Here is a 16,626-nt window from a genome sequence, read left to right as displayed (position 1 = left end):
AACATATGAAATAAAATAACAAACAATTCATAAGGAGTTCCTGTCGTGGTTCTGTGGAAACAAATCTGACTAGTATCTGTGAGGATGCAAGTTCAAGCCCTGGCCTTTCTCAGTGGGTTAAGAATCTGGCGTTGCCATGAGCTGTGATATAAGTCACAGACGTGGCTTGGATCTAGGATTGCTGTGGCTGTAGCATAGGCTGGTAGCTACAGCTCCAATTCAACCCCTAGCCTGGGAACCTCCATATGCCATGGGTTTGGCCCTAAACAGACAAAAAAAAAAAAAAAATTAATAAGACACAAAGTAGTGCTTAGAAAATGAACATCCCTGTGATCCCATTCAGGTCAAGGACTAGAACATTGTGCACACCTTTGTGCCTCTTTCATTCACCACTCCTTTCCATGCCTCTGCTGCTGGTTAGCCCCTCTCCTGACCGTCATGGTCTTCATGTTGATTCTCTTCATAGCTTTGTAACCTAATTATGAATTCCTAAACAATGTAGTAAAATTGTGCTTACTTTTGGAACTTCCCCCAAATGTTAGATATCTGAAATTTTGGACCTAGGAGTAGTTTTGAAGAGGAAATGAAGAGGCAAGGAATCCTACCCATCTTGTCTCAATGAAGTTTGAGATTTGTTTTAATATTATTAGGTGAACTCAAGAACTTTTTTGTACCAGGTGATGGAGCTATATCTTCACTGTTGCCAGGATTCCTGAACTAGCTCTATGTTTGGTTCTTTGAACTACTCCTTCTAAAGTATCTGTTTACTGTGATCTGGGGCTGGTCCTGCCTGGAGGTCTCTTTTGGTGCCTGTTTTCGTCTTAGTTGTATTTCTCTGTTGGGTGTTTTTAACTGTGTTCATGCTCAAGAGCCCTTGTGGATTGAAAAAAACTACTTCCAAAGTAATTTTGATTTCTTCTCTTTCCTAATCTCTAAAAGCTATAGGGTTTATAATCTTGGGCTTTATTCATAAATGCTTGTTCCTCTCTCCCATTTAGGCACCCTGCAAGCTTGAGCAAAATAAGAGTTTTCTGTTTTTCTGCAGAATACTTTACATTTTCTATAAACTTAGGTAGAAAGTGGCATTGTGTTATAGATGATGCCTACTTTTAAAAAGCATATTTTGTATGAAAAGACCATAAAAATAATTTCTAGTTCAGTTTTGTAGTTGAGTTACTTCTGAACTTTTGTGATACTATTTATACTGCAATCTTATATACATACAAATATGTGTAAAACTTAAGACTAAAATTTCGTGAACAGTATTCTTACTATATAATTTTGATACTGTTTATTCTGTTCTGATATCATTAAAAATAAATGTTGAGGAGTTCCTTTTGTGGTTAACGAATCCTACTAGGAACGATGAGGTTGCAATTTCGATCCCTGGCCTCGCTCAGTGGGATAAGGATCTGGCATTGGTGTGAACTGTGATGTAGGTCGCAGACATAGCTTGGATCCCACGCTGCTGTGGCTGTGGTTTAGGCTGACAGCTGTAGCTCCAAGTTGACCCCTAGTCTGGGAACTTCCATATGCTCTGGGGGCGGCCCTAAAAAGAAAATAAATAAATAAATGCATGTTGATTGGGGATTTGTTAAATTGTCTTCAGGATTCTAGTAAATCACTGCCTACAGTTGAAAAGTACCATGATTTTGCAGAGGAAGATGTCGAGTCTGAGGGGTTTAACTGAGTTAAGCAAACCAGTGTCGTGGTGTGGTTAAGAGCATGGACTTTGGAGAAGGGCAGACTTGGGTTCAAATCCAGTCTCTGCCACTTGCCAGTCGTTTAACCAGGACAAGCTAATCAGCATTCTTGGGCCTCAGCCTTCTGTAAAATGGGAAATGCTTCCTGAGGGGTTATGAGGATTAAATAAGGTAAGCATTCATACAGAGCTGCTGTTACTAGCCATTATGCCTTGTTTCTGGACTTAAGGGAGTTTCTCTGACTTCTAGCCGAGTGCTCTTTGTACAGATTGCAGAATATGTTATGACAGGAGTTATGGGACAATGTTAAGTAACGGAACAGGTGGATGGGAATTGCTTAGTTGATCTGCTGACCCTTTGGGATCAGTTTAGGTGACTGCTAAGGTCTGTGCTTGCAAACTCTGCTAATTTATTATAGGAGTGGGAACTGGGAAAGCGTCAGGCTGTCACCATGCCTTCAGTGCGGAAGACTTTGTCTTTCTGTCCCTGTTCATGAGAGGGAGGTTAAAATTAAAGCGTGTGTGTGCGTGTGTGTGTAAAATCAACTCAGGAGAAGGACAGAGGACCTGTACTCTTCATTCTACCTCTTCTTGCATTTCACATTTAAGATATACTCCCTCATTTTTTAAAGAATAACCAGCTTTTATATTTTAGGTAACAATTTATTCATGAAAGTAATTGAAGCAAATTTGAACATTAAAATTTAAACAAGAAAATGAAATTCACACAAAGTCCTACCATGAAGAAAAACCTGTTTATTAATATATGATGTTGTTTCTTCCAGTCTAAAGGTGGCAATAATACTGTATATTCAAGCATCTTTGTAATAGAATTAAAAACTGGAGTGTTAGATAGCTTTAGATCAGTAAGATGATAGAAGAAGGAGAGGGACACTTTGTTGAATGGGAGAGACAGTAATCCCTTACTGTCTCTGAGACGGAGAAGTGAAGTGGCCCTGGATTTAATCTTCCTATCAGATATTCTAGAGCAAGTAAGAACTTGACTTTAAAATTCTTTCCTGGAGTTCCCATAGTGGCTCCAGGGTTTATGAACCTGACTAGCGTCCATGAGGATGCCAGTTCGACCCCTGGCCTCGCTCAGTAGGGTTAAGGATCTGGCATTGCCATGAGCTGCCATATAGGTCACAAACAGGGCTTGGATCCCTCATTGCTGTAGCTCTGGCATAGGCCAACGGCTACAGCTCCGATTTGACCCCTAGCCTCGGAACCTCCATATGCCATGGGTGTGGCCCTAAAAAGACAAAAAAAAAAAAAAAAAAAAAAGCCCCCCAAACTCTTTCCTACTTTCTGCCATTTCACCTTTTTTTGGCACACACCTCTGAGGTCTGAAGAACAGGTGGATATTATGCTGCTGAAGTTAATATCCTATTACAGTGCTGATAGAGTTGCTATTTTTGTGGAATATGAAAGCCGAATTGTTTCTCCTAGTTCTACTAAACATGTATGTGCTAGAAAGTGCTTTTCAGCTGCTTCATATTCCATAGTGAAGCTCAGTGAAGCTCGTCAGGTCCTGAGAAGAACCCAGGTGTGATGCAGGAAGAAACCTACCCTGCACTGCAGTATTTGGATGGGATGTACTGTCTGGAAACCTAACATGTTTTCTTTTTCCCCCCACAGATTTTGAAGCTAGCTTCATAAGGCTATTGGACAAAATAACTAATGGTTCTCGAATTGAAATAAATCAAACAGGTAAACTTTTTTTCCTGTTCCTGAAAATACCTACATGTGTTACTTAAACAGTCCTCTATTATTCACTCTTTTTGATGGTGTAAATATTGTATTTGGGTGGAAAGACTTGGTTTCCTGACTGTGATATAGTCGTCTGGTCATGGCATGTGAAATCTGCCAATTTAAGAGGTGTTCACTTGATTTAAGGAAGTTAAAAGACCAAAAATTTCAGATGAACAGACAAGCACTCCCTCTTTTCAAACAATGAAAATATTTTATGCCTTATATTTACATACAACTTTTCTTTCTTTTTCTTTTTTCTTTTTTTTTGCTTTTTAGGGCCACACTGTGGCAAATGGAAGTTCCCAGGCTAGGGGTTGAATCGGAGCTGCAGCTGCTGGCCTATGCCATAGTTCACGGCAACACCGGATCCTTAACCCACTGAATGAGGCCAGGAATCGAACCCGAAGTCTCATGGGTACTAGTTGGATTTGTTTCCGATGGGCCATAGGGGGAACTCTGCGTACAACTTTTCAACACCCATTTAACTTATGTTGTCACAATAAAATCTTGCAGCAAACTCTCTGAGGTAGTTGTATTGCTGAATTTTATTTTTTTACTTTTCTTTTAAAATAAGCTTATACAGGTATATGCAAAAAATGTGAAAATCTCTCCACCTATGTACTTCTCCATTCCTTCTCCCAGGGGCAGCTATGGTCACAGCTTAGGGTCTGTGTCTTGGTCTTCTTTATATGCATTTGCTCTCATGGGCACTTTTGTATCTTTTTTTTCAGGGCCTCACCTGAGGCGGCACATACAAGTTCACAGGCTAGGGGCGAAATTGAAGCTGTAGCTGCCGACCTTTACCACAGCCACAGCAATGCCAGGTCCAAGTTGACCTACACTGCAGCTCACAGCAACGCTGGATCATTAACTCACTGAGCACTGAGCGGGACCAAGGATTGAAGGCGTGTCCTCATGGATACTAGTGGAATTTGTTGCTGCTGAGACACAACAGGAACTCCTACTTTTGTATTTTTTTTTGTCTTTTTGCCTTTTCTAGGGCCGCTCCCGCAGCATATGGAGGTTCCCAGGCTAGGGGTAGAATCGGAGCTGTAGCTGCCGGCCTACGCCACAGCAACGCTGGATCCGACCTGCGTCTGCAACCTACACCATAGCTCACGACAATGCCGGATCCTTAACCTACTGAGCAAGGCCAGGGATCAAACCTACAACCTCATGGTTCCTAGTCAGATTCGTTAACCACTGTGCCACGACGGGAACTCCATACTTTTGTATCTTAAACGATGAACAGGGTCATGCTTTTCTGTTCTGCAGCCAGCTTTTTTCATTAGCACAGATGTCTCAGGGAATTTTCTTGCCAGGCATATACAGGTCCATCTCAGTATATCAGTGGGCCTTATAATACCATTGTATGGATGCGTGGTATATATGTTGGCTCTCTTAAGAAAGAAGACAAGCTTGCCTTCATAAGTGGCCATGAGACTCATTGACGTGTAGCTTCATTCAGCCATTCCTCACAGAGAATAGGTTTCAGGCATAAAATATCAGGTGCCCTTTGCAAGCTATGATTCCCTTAGTCTTCCTTAGCTTGTTTATTTTGAAATTTCAGGGAATTTTTTTTCAGTTTTTTTTTAATTGGTGAATCAGAGAGCAAGTAATTCTATCATTTTCTAATCACTTTTGCAGCTTAGATTGGGAAATAAGACATTTACATGATCCTGCTTCCTTCCACCTCAGGTATCGTCCCTGCCCCAATCGGAATAGAAGCTTTCATTCTGATTATTTGGTCAGTTTCTCATTTGGTTAATTTGTAGGCATAAACAGATTTGCTGAGTTCATTGGTTATATAGTCTTTCCTTTTCTGGCTGTACCATAGCTGAGGCAATGCTGGATCCTTAACCCACTGCACCGCACGGCGACTTCCAGGAATTTTTTTTTCTTTTTTTTTCCCCGTGGCATATGGAAGTTTCCAGGCCTAGGGATCAAATCTGAGCTGCAGCTCCCAGTATACACCACAGCCACAGCAACACCAGATCCAAGCTGCATCTGCAACCTACACTGCATGTAGCTCATGGCAACACCAGTTCCTTAACCCACTGAGTGAAGCCAGGGATCGAACCCTCATCTTCATAGATATTAGGCAGGTTTATTACCACTGAGCCACAAAGAGAACTCCTGGGTTTTGGTTTTTAATACAGTAAAATGTATGTTTATTTTATGAAGCTCTCGAGGGCTGCTTTCCTTTTGGTGACTGAACATAGCACCTTCCTCTAAATTTGTTTATTGGTAAATTGTGCTGGAAGATACTGGCCAGAGATTATGGGCCTCAGAAATCCTATGTTCACAAAACAGAAATAGATCCACAGACATAGAAAACAAACTTATGGGAAAGGGGAAAGGGGCAGGGTGAGGGGGAGAGGATAAATTAGGAGTCTGGCTTTAACCTGTACCCCTAATACATAAAAAATAAATAACCAACAAGGACCTAAAGGGAACTAACTATACTCAATATTTTGTAATAACCTATAAGGGAAAAGAATCTGAAAAAAATAAGTGTATATGTATGTAACCTAATCACTTTGCTGTACACCTGAAACTAACTATACTTCAATTCAAAAAATTAAAATACTATGTTCACTTATTCACACCTGAATGATGAAATAGATTCATCTATTTTATTTTTCCTCCAATGTATAAACCTAGTAAGAAACTTTTTAGATTATATGAATATTTGAAAAATAAATAATTTCCACCCAAACTACTCAGTAATTTTGGACATTCTCATTTGTTACTATTAAGTTAACATAGCTACTGTTAATGGAAGTAAGTGTCATAAAGCACTTGTTTTCTCTGGTCACCTTGCTTGGTAAGAGTGGTCTGTGGGCCACCTCCTTTCCTGGGCCTGGAAGAAGCTGATTGCTGGCATGATGGTTTCAGAACATCATTTGTAAACCCACACGGTGGCACTGTCTGAGAGTGTGCTGTTATGAGACTAGGGTGCCTATTAGGATACCTCCTCTGTGCCCTGCCACGACTTTGGCAGTTCAGATGGCCTAGGGAGGGGTTTAATTTATTACTGTTTATTAAATTACACTCAGTTTATTATTGTTACAGAGGCTTGACAGTAATGAGTCAGCTTTTGGAGTGGAGCGTGTGGGCTCTTACGAATGGCATTTCGAACTGTCTTGGCTGCCCTTGCCAGAGTTTTCCCTTGGGACTCACTGCCTTCATTGCCTTTGTGATACTAAGTTTCTTTTTCCGCTGACTTTTCCTCCGGTGTAAGGAACAACCTTATATTATCAGCCTGGCCTCCTGTATGGCGGGTCCGTGGAACATGACTGCAGCATCCTTCGAAGCATTGGCTATTATCTGGAAAGTCTTCTTTGTCTGGCTCCATTTATGAAGCACCCGCTTAGAATAGTTCTGCGAGGAGTGACCAATGACCAGGTTGACCCTTCGGTGAGTAGTGAGGCCACACCATGGTGTCATTTTTTTTTTTTAATGTCTTTTGTCAAAACCCGACTTTTGAGAAACCAGTTCCTGATAAAGCACAGGTTTATTCTTGAGTGTATTTGTTTTGTTATTTACCTTGAAATTTAGAGGTTAATCACTCCAGAAGGCAGATAAGCCAAGATTCAGAATCATCAGATTCAGTGATGATTGTTACTATTTGTCAAGGTGCCTTTCATTGTCATGTCTTAAGAACCTTCAGAACAGATGCTTGCAGTCTCATCATGGTTGACATGAAATATGGCTCTGTTGGCTGGGGTGCGTGAGAGTGGAATTTTCATAAGGTCATGTGATAGTTGAAACTGGAAGGCAACAGACCAAAATTTTAGGCAGAGAATGATATCTCCTATGCTGTGGCATCATTTCGGGAGTTCCCACTGTGGCGTAGTGTAAACGAATCTGACTAGGAACCACGAGGTTTCGGGTTCGATCCTTGGCCTCTCTCAGTGGGTTAAGGATCCAGCGTTGCCATGAGCTGTGGTATAGATTGCAGACAAGGCTTGGATTCTTCATTGCTGTGGCTCTAGCGTAGGCTACCTGCAGCAACAGCTCCAATTTGACTCCTAGCCTGGGAACCTCCACATGCTTTTTGCCCTAAAAGGACAAAAAGACAAAAATAAATAAATAAATAAAAATTTTTAAAAAATCATTTTGATTTAGGCTTCAACCATAAACTTTAAGGACTCCTTCCAAGAAGAGTTTGCAGATTTAGCAGAAGGGCATAAGGACAGGGAAGGTATATATGAGATTTGCTAGTTTGTAGGCACCAGAAGCTTCTTATTAAGTTTTCTAATTTTTCTGCATGTGTAGATTGTTTAATATATAGCAGGAATGTTAATTGTGGCCACTGCAAGCATCTTAATGTCAGTCTGGGTTGGATTTTGTTGTACGTCTGTCTGAGAGAGAGATTGGTTGATTAGAATGGGCCTGCCTTAGGGAGGCAAGGACCCATACTTTTTGGATGCACTACTGCTGTCCAGAGAAGCTATGTTTAGGCTGAGGGCCATGGCGAAAAGTCCTCACTGAGGGTGCTTGTCTTCACCTCTGCAGACATTGGACCAAGACCACAGAAAGGGTGGCTTCTGAGGCAGAGTGTGAAGTGTGTAGCTTATTTAACGGGGGAAGACCAATTAAGTGGTACAGTGAGAACCCCAAAGCAGAGACTCCTGGATTCACCAAGATACTTACCAGGGTATAAACATAGTTTCCCCAATTTTTAGGAATTCAAGTTCATAAACTTTTCTCTGAGCTTATTATGTACCCAGGATCCTGAGTATAGTGCAAGATCTTAAATTCTTAGCTGTATAGGAATGTTGCATAAACTGTTCAGAATTTTAAAATAATTTCAAATGATTACTTTTTCGCTGCATTTTCTGGAAGAGTCTAGGAGATGGGTCCTTCAGTTAAAAGTATGAGAAGAGACCTCTATACTTTCAGATTGAGATGTGGAGGGGAAGGTGCCTAGAATATTGGGAAGAAGCCCTGAAATGTACAGGAGACATTGGCGCCATGTGTACCAGTTTCGTACTCTTTTTCTATAATTGCCAGTGGTCTTAAAAGGTGTTATCACCAGCAATATTAAAATTTACGTATTTAACGTATTAACAGTAACAATGATTAATTGAGGAATTCCCCAGAAATAATACTTAATTCTTTTGCAGAGTATTAAAGAAATTTATTTTTGTTTTTCTATGCTGAAGGACTGTCTGCTTTTGCTAGCTGTATGACTAAAATGACCTTAGTTATTAGTACCTGGCTACAGCCCAGGATACAATAAATATACCTAATCCTGGATAAAAAGTAACTTCTTCAGCCTGTGGCTTCTTCATTTTGAGCTTTCTCTTTAGTGTATGGTTTCCCCATTAGTTTATGTCCACATCTACTCTGCACACAAGGTTGACTATGATGAGTTCTGCCCTTTGGGAGCTTGGCCTCAGGGGGTGGTCATCATGAACACAGCTAGGAAGAAGACCCTTGGGCTCTGATAGAGGCACAAGGAAAGTACTGAGAGCTGGGGAGGACTTTCAAGAGGAAGGAAAGCCAGAGTCAGTCATGTTTTAGGAAGATAACTCTGGAGCTAAAAGAAGAATGAATTGCAGAGATGCCAACTAATTTGAACATTACATAGATGGAAGTGGAAACGGTAGGGACTGATACCAAGGGCAGTGTGGAGGGGAAGACTTCAAACTTGATAACTAATGGGAGATGAGATAGGAGGAAGGAGTCATAAGTAAGTCCATGATTCCTGTCTTGGTTGACTGGAAGGATTGTAATCAGAAGAGTTTAACACAGGGAAAAGGAAAATGGTAGTGGGATGATGGATGATGTGTTTCATTTTGGTCCTTTTCCTGGAATGTTGGTGGGATATCCATAGAGGATGTCCAGTTGAATGCTGGAAACTGTTGTCTGGAGTCTCAGAGATAGATCATCAGGCTCTTAGCTCCTGATATTTCATTCCCTAGGAGAGTGAGATTGGCTAGTGCAAAGGTTGAATACTGGCGGCTTTTTGCCTCATTTAATCCACCTAGTGTTTTTCCTTTGGCCTGCAGTGTGTGCTGGTGGTATGTGTATCTGACTTGGTTGTTCATGTTTGAAACTCCAGAGTTTACAGTGTTAGTGGGTCGGTGTGGCAGCACTGAAGGGCTTTTTCCATGATAGCCATGGGGTGGAGCTGAGTAGCACCTGCCCTCTTTGGATAAGGCATGGGATCTTCAGTTGGACACAGGTCATAGCAGACCTCTTCATTCATTTAACTTCCCTTTCTGGCCTCTGTGAGCAGTAGAGTTTTAGCTCCATGGTCCCAGAGACTAAGAATAGAAGAAGAAGGAGTATGTAAGGTATGAGTGGGGCAAAGGATCTGGAGACAGTGACTGTTGAGATAGAAATATTTGAAGAAGCCAAGCAAGAGTTGAATTCTGAGAAGCCCGGGATAATCCAAGAGTCAGTCTTTTCAAGAATTGCGTTAGGGTTGAGCAGGGAGATTTGACAGTGAGGAGTTTATTGACCATTGAGAGAGCAATATCATTAGGGTGCAAGGACAGGCACAGCTCCAGAATGAGTAGGAAATAGGACCATGGGAGGTTAGAGATTCTTCCAGAAGGTTAGATAGAATGATTCCTTAAGAGCTGAGGTTGGTCAAAACAAAATAAAGAAGAAGGAATTCCTGGGTTGTCTGTGCCACAGTGTGGGTTTGCTCCTTGTTCTAGTGGACTGGGTTAAGGATCCAGTGTTCTCGCAGCTGTGGTGTAGGTTGTAGCTGCAGCTTGGAGGCTCAGATTCATTCCCTGGCCTGGGAACTTCCACATGCTATGGGTGTAGCCAAAAAAAAAAAGGGGGTAAAGAGCTGAGATGGTGAGATTGGGTTCTGGAGTGGGTGGGGGGAGCATATCTATGCATGTGGAAGTTCCCAGGTCAGGGATTGAATTTGTGCCGCTGTAGTAACCAGAGCCACCGCAGTGACCGCAGTGGATCCTTAACCCGCCGAGCCACAAGGGATTTCCCCATTGGGAACTTTTAAATCAAGAGAAACTTGAAGAAGAATGAGTGTGTAAGGTATGAGTGGGGCAGAGAAGCTGGAGACTGTGACTGTGGAGATAGAAGAAGCCAAGCAGGAGTTGAATTCTGAGAAGCCAGCTTATAGATTACAGCAAAGCTATAATGGAGAAGGAAAGAGTTAAAATAAAAGGGGTAGTGGAATTTAATAAGGCAAACTCTTGCAGGCATCCAGCAAGGATGAGGATTGAAAGTTGAAGCGATGGAATGAACCTTATAAAGAGGTAGAAACATTGTTCCTTGGAGGCAAAAGGATAGGAAATGGGGATAAATTTTTTTTTTTTTTAATCTCTTTAGGGCCGCACCTGTGGCACATGGAGGTTCCCAGGCTAGGGACTGAGTTGGAGCTGGAGCTGCAGCTGCTGGCCTATGCTGCAGCCACAGCAACGTGGGATCTGAGCCACATCTGCACCCTACACCATAGCTCATGGCAATGCAGGAATCTTAATCTACTGAGCGAGGCCAGGGATTGAACCTGCATCCTTATAGATGCTAGTCAGATTCATTTCCGCTGAGCTACGATGGGAACTCCTGGGAAGAAATTTTGAGAGAAAAAGTTCGGCAAGGTCTCCTTGGAATCTCAGCGATTTGATACCAGAGCCCCCCAGTTGATATTTACTGGTGCCATCAAGCTGGTCAGATGGTGAGTGAAGAGTCTATTCCTTTTCAGTAGTGTCTTGGAAGGGAAAAGAAGTTAAGTAAAGTCTACTGTGTGTTGGGCACTGTTCTAGGTGTACATATGTCTGTATCCATATTTACTTGATTCTTGAGACGAGGTGTGTGTTCCTGTCACTGTTTTAGACCAGGTAACTAAAGAGCAGGTTTCTTCTCCTTTTTTTCACTGGTATGGATTTGATCATATTTTTACCTGTTGATTGACTTCTGTGAGGGTGACGCTTTTGCCATGAAGTTCCACTTGGGTCAGAGTTTTGCTTTTCTCTCTGACCACATAGTGGCAGATTAGTTTCCCTTAAAACCTGCAGACCACTCCCACTCCGCTAGAAACAGCATGCGGAACCCCGGAGGCTGAGGAACATGTCCAGTCCAGCCCCTCTTTTTTTTTTTTTTTTTTTTTCTTCTTTTTTCGGTCTTTTTTTAGAGCCATGCTTGTGGCATATAGAAGTTCCCAAGCTAGTTGCTATGGCTGGGACCTACACCACAGCCATGGCAACATCAGGTCCTTAACCTCTTGAGTGAGGCCAGTAATCAAACCCGAGTCCTCACATGGACACTGTGCCTGGTTCTTAATGCTGAGCCATACCAGGAACTCCCAGCCCTTCTTTGTACAATAGGAAGCCAAGGCTGTGGGGAGATAGTATCTGCGTCTTAGAGCAGGTAAGAGGCAGAGTGGGGCCCACAACTGCTTTTCTATCCCTTGTCCCACTGCACTGAGTTGCCTGCTGTCTGTGTCAGATGGAAAGTGACCTAGGAGACGGGACCACACTGGGGTTACACTTGGTCTCCTGGCTGACCTCAGAGTCAGTATGACTTCGTCAAGTTTTATGACTCTGCATGTGTAGGTAGAATCAGCCAGAAGGGATATTCTGTTTTCTTGCCTTTGTTTTCCCAGGAGAGCTGGAGGTTGCGTAGTTCCAAGGGTCAAGTGGGCAGAGTAACCTGCATCCTTGCAGCCCTTACCTTTTCCACAGTCTGGCTTGGCCTTCTTCCCAACTGCCCTTTGTACTAGCCTAGATTGAGTTCTTCTCATTTCTGGCAATCCTAAGTGCATATTTTAATGATTGCATGCAGCTTTAATATTTAATTGAAATTAGCTAATCTTTAATGGCTTTTCCTGGTAACTGCTTCTGCCCCACCTGATCCTACTGAGCATGTCCCTAGGCTTCATAGGTCAAGCCTACCTCTGGTGAATTTTCTGATAGGAAAATATTTGGTTGGGGAAGTATTCTCTGCCATAAACTGTTGGAGTATAGTTCTGTTGAATCTTAGCATGTTAGAGTTGGTAGCAACATGGAGACAGTCAGGCTCAGCCCCTTCCTTTAGAGACAAGGAGATTTAGACAGTTGAGATTTTCTTGGTTGAGGCCACACAACTAACTAGATACAGAGCCTGGACCAGAACTGGGGCTTTTCCCTACAACCTCTTCTTGTGTTGCCTGCTCTCAGTGCCTCCTGCTATAGGATCAGCCCACACACAGGTGAGGAACATCTCTTTTTCCTTTGGGAACAAACAAGGGATTACTTTTCTTTCCCAAGTTGCCATTGAAATAACATGCACTGATTTGTTAGATAGTGGTGATATGAATGCGACCTTATCCTTTGTGAGTAATCCACAAATGAGTAAGGAAGGACCCCAGGCCTCCTAGGAGTTCTGAATGAAGAGGAGGTAACAGTAACACTTGGCACAGTCTTGCCATCAACTGTGGATGTTGTCATTGTGCTTTGGGGTTTTGTGTTGCTTCATTCATTTTGAGGCTGTCCCTGCCCTCCCCACCCCCCACCCCCTACTTCCTTGTAGAAGCACCACCTTTAACTGCCTGTGAGAGGGCTGTCAGCAGGATTCTTAGATAGGATTCTTAGGCTGAATATTTCATTTGGTTTGCTTTAGCCTAGAGTGCCACCAGCTGTAAACATTAAACAAAAAAGAGCTATTTTTCCCCAATAGCATTTCTACTTGTAAGAATGAGCAGAGGTCTCAGTTTGTTTTCGCCATGAGTGCAGCAGTTTCTTGGTGCTTTTTGCATGATGCACGTCATACACAATGACTCATAAGGTAGGTGTGTGATATTGTAAAGGTGGAAAAGGGGCTTAGAGAAGCCAGAGGCTTATAAAATCACAGTCTGTACTTAGGAAGCAGAGCTGGCCCATACTCTGTGTTGTATGCCAGCCTCCTTTCTCTTTCCCAGACTGCTTCATCTCCTGCTTCATGGGCTTGCTCTTCTTTCCATCTCAAGGTTTAATTAAGCACTTTTTTTTTTCTGAAATAATTCTACAGGTTGATGTTCTTAAGGTGACAGCCCTCCCTCTGTTGAAACAATTTGGAATTGATGGTGAATCATTTGAGCTAAAGGTAAGAAGGTATAAATTGTTGGCAATTTGTGTGAAAGATTTTCTTAGCAGCTCACATTGGAGGAGCTGTATGGCTCAGTGTGTGTGTCACATTTGAAGTCATCATTTATGAGAAGATCCACAGGCTTCATGAACTAAACATTGCAGACTTGGCCCTGAAAGGGACCCTTTAGTAATGACAAGAGTAGCCTACAGTTACATTGCACTTGCTTTGTGGCTGGCGATGTTGTGAACCTTGTACATGTATTAACTCTCTTACTCATAACAACTCAGCTAATAAGTAGAGGAGCCAAGATTCTGCCCAAATTTATTTTAAATTGCATCCAGAGCCTCCCAACCTGAATGTCTCTGAGAATTTTCAGTACATTACTTTAAAAACCTAGTAGAAGTAATTAAAGCATCTGTTTGCTATTTAAAGGAATTACATCAATCCAGTGTGATAACATTGGATATTTTAAGCTGTTTAGCATCTCTACTTGTTAAATTGATGTTTTTAAACAAGGAAAATGATTTCATTTTTATTCAGTAACATAGTTTTGATAGCTCAGTTAATTCCATAGGAGGAGAAAAGGGTTCCTGATGGTTAAGAAGTGGGCTGATAAACTAGGCCAGGCCCTCATTTTAAGGTTGAAAAACAGATGCTAGTGGTAAAGTGACCTGCCTGGCTTTGACTGGGACTTGCAGGCTCTGTGTCCACTGCTGTTTTCATCATACCATGAAATCTTGTTCAGCATGTGCCCCCTTGAGCTAACATAAGGTGCTGTTGATATTGAAGGGATTGGCAAGTTGGGTATCACAGAGCTGTCTGCATTCCAAAGAGCTCCTTAGTGTAAACCAACCAGGTTGGGCGTCTTCCACCCTGCTGAATCCTCACCTCTTCTTCCTCGTTGTGCATGCAGATTGTGCGACGGGGAATGCCTCCTGGAGGAGGAGGTGAAGTGTTGTTCTCATGTCCTGTGAGGAAGGTGCTGAAACCCATTCAGCTCACAGATCCAGGAAAGATCAAACGTATCAGAGGAATGGCGTATCCTTTGCATTTGCTTCAGATTTCTTGTTTATTTCTTGCTTCACAGCAGTTTACTTTTTCCCAGGTTACTTGTATTTTAGACCACAGTCTTGGAAAAGTCTTAACAATGAATTTGTGATTATTGGCTAAAATAGGACATTTTATTATTTACCTCATGATGGCTAGATTGATTGGTTGGTTGATTTAGTTTTTCAGTTAACACTTAAGCAAACAGCTCCAGTGTTTATGATATTCTTCCTTCAGAAGAGCTCATTGTCTATTGAAGGAAACAAATATGCAGATACATAATTCTACTGTAACATGGAAAGTGATATAGATGATGTGCAGTGGGTTGGGGAGCTAAGAATAGAGAGTGGCAAATTTATCTGGAGGATGTGGGAGGGCTGAATAATAATGAATAATATCCCCCATTTATTAAGTGGTTACTCTGTGTGCACTATGATCATGACATTATACACTTAATTTTTAATTTATTTTTTAAAAACCACTGTATTGAGGTATGACTGACTTAAAAAAAAACTCTATATTTAATGTATACAACTTGAAGAGTTTGGAGGTAAACACACACACCCGTGAAACCATCAACACAATCAATGCTGTAAGCATATCCATCATCTCCAAAAGTTTTCTTCCACCCTCTTTATTATTTTACATTTTAAAAATTTTAAATTTTTTGTGGTAAGAACTACTTAAGATCTACCCTCTTAGGAAAAATTTAAGTTTACAATTCAGGCATTGTGTTACACAGTAGATTTCTATGACTTAATCATCTTGCATAACTGAAACTTTCTACGGTTTGAATATCTCCCCATTTCCCCCACTCTCTCTCTAGCCTCTGGCAACCACTGTTTTATTCTTAGCCCCTGTGAGTTTGGCTATTTTAGATTCCTCATCTAAGTGGGATCCTGTGGGTTTTATTTTTCTGGGTCTGGCTTATCTCATTTATCGCAGGGTCCTCTGGGTTCCCCATTTTGTCACAATGATAGCATTTCCTCCTTTTTTTTTTTTTTTTTAAGGTCGGATAATATCCCGTTGTATGTAAATATCACTTTTTTTTTTTTTTTTTTTTGTAATGGTCATCCTATACAGAGGTGAGGTGATATCTCATTGTGGTTTGATTTGCATTTCCCTGATGATTAGTGATGATCAGCACCTTTTCATGTTCCTGTTGGCTATTTATCTTTTTGAGAGAAATGTCTCTACAGGTCCTTTACCCATTTTTAATTGGGTTATTTATTTATTTATTTTTCTATTAAATTGTGTGCATGTCATATCTTTGGAATATTAATCAGCTTTATCAATTTCAGACATTTTCTCTCATTACATAGGTTGCCTTTTCACTTTGTTGTTTCTTTTGCCTGTGTTTTTTGGTATTACATTCAAGAAATCATTGCCAAAGCTAAAAGCTTTTCCACTGTGTTTCCTTCTAGGTGTTTTTACAGTCTTAAGTCTTGTTTGTCTTTTATCCATTTTGAGTTGATTTTTTTATTGTGATTTAAGATGAGTCCAGTTTCATTCTTCTGCATGTAGGTATCTGGTTTTCCCAGCACTGCTTATTGAAGAGAATGTCCTTACCCCATGGTGTGTTCTTGGCATCTTAGTTGACGATCAGTTGACCTGATAGGCATAGGTGTATTTCTTGTCCTTCCGTTCTGTCTATAGATTTGTTTTTATGCCAGTACTATACTGTTCGATTTTTGTAGCATATTTTGAAATCGGGAACTGTGATGCCTCCAGCTTTCTTCTTGCTCAACAATGTTTTGAATCTGGAGTCCTTTGTGGTGCCATCATATAAACTTTAAGATTTTTTTTTTCCGATTTTTATTAAAAAAAGTCCCTTTGGAATTTTGATAGGGATTGCATTGAATCTGCAGATTGCTTTGGAAAGTATGGACACTGTAACAACACTAACTCTTCCAGTCCCTGAACATGGATTATCTTTCCATTTAAGAAGTCTTAAAATGTTTTTCATCAATATTTTATAGGTTTTTTATAATGATTTTTATTATTTCATTATAGCTGATTTACAGTATTCTGTCAATTTTCTACTACACAGCAAGGTGACCCAGTCACACATACATGTATAAATTCTTTTT

The 16,626-nt window shown here is 41.2% G+C and overlaps 1 protein-coding gene across 5 annotated transcripts in view; it reads left to right on the top strand.

Moving 5' to 3' along the window:
* The window catches only part of RCL1 (RNA terminal phosphate cyclase like 1), a 94,633-nt gene that overhangs the window by 48,024 nt on the left and 29,983 nt on the right, over positions 1 to 16,626 (top strand). For 3 of the 5 annotated variants that reach the window (XM_084986476.1, XM_084986477.1, XM_001926437.5), the window contains 4 exons: positions 3,341 to 3,412; positions 6,699 to 6,874; positions 13,430 to 13,504; positions 14,403 to 14,527. In XM_084986476.1, the coding sequence (XP_084842602.1) occupies positions 6,815 to 6,874; positions 13,430 to 13,504; positions 14,403 to 14,527 (260 nt within the window). In that variant the 5' untranslated portion in view covers positions 3,341 to 3,412; positions 6,699 to 6,814. Of the gene's footprint in view, positions 1 to 3,340; positions 4,220 to 4,485; positions 6,875 to 13,429; positions 13,505 to 14,402; positions 14,528 to 16,626 lie in introns of those variants that run through there. The other 2 variants (XM_084986475.1, XM_084986478.1) reach the window with 2 other exon arrangements.

The sequence above is a fragment of the Sus scrofa genome, chromosome 1 (genome assembly GCF_054392235.1).
Source record: "Sus scrofa isolate SSC_HxYL_T2T_F1_AM1 chromosome 1, Sscrofa_HxYL_maternal_Yorkshire_Landrace_v2.0, whole genome shotgun sequence".
NCBI lineage: Eukaryota > Metazoa > Chordata > Mammalia > Artiodactyla > Suidae > Sus > Sus scrofa.
The sequence above is the reverse complement of the archived record's forward strand: the minus strand, read 5'-3'. Positions and strand labels throughout refer to the sequence as shown.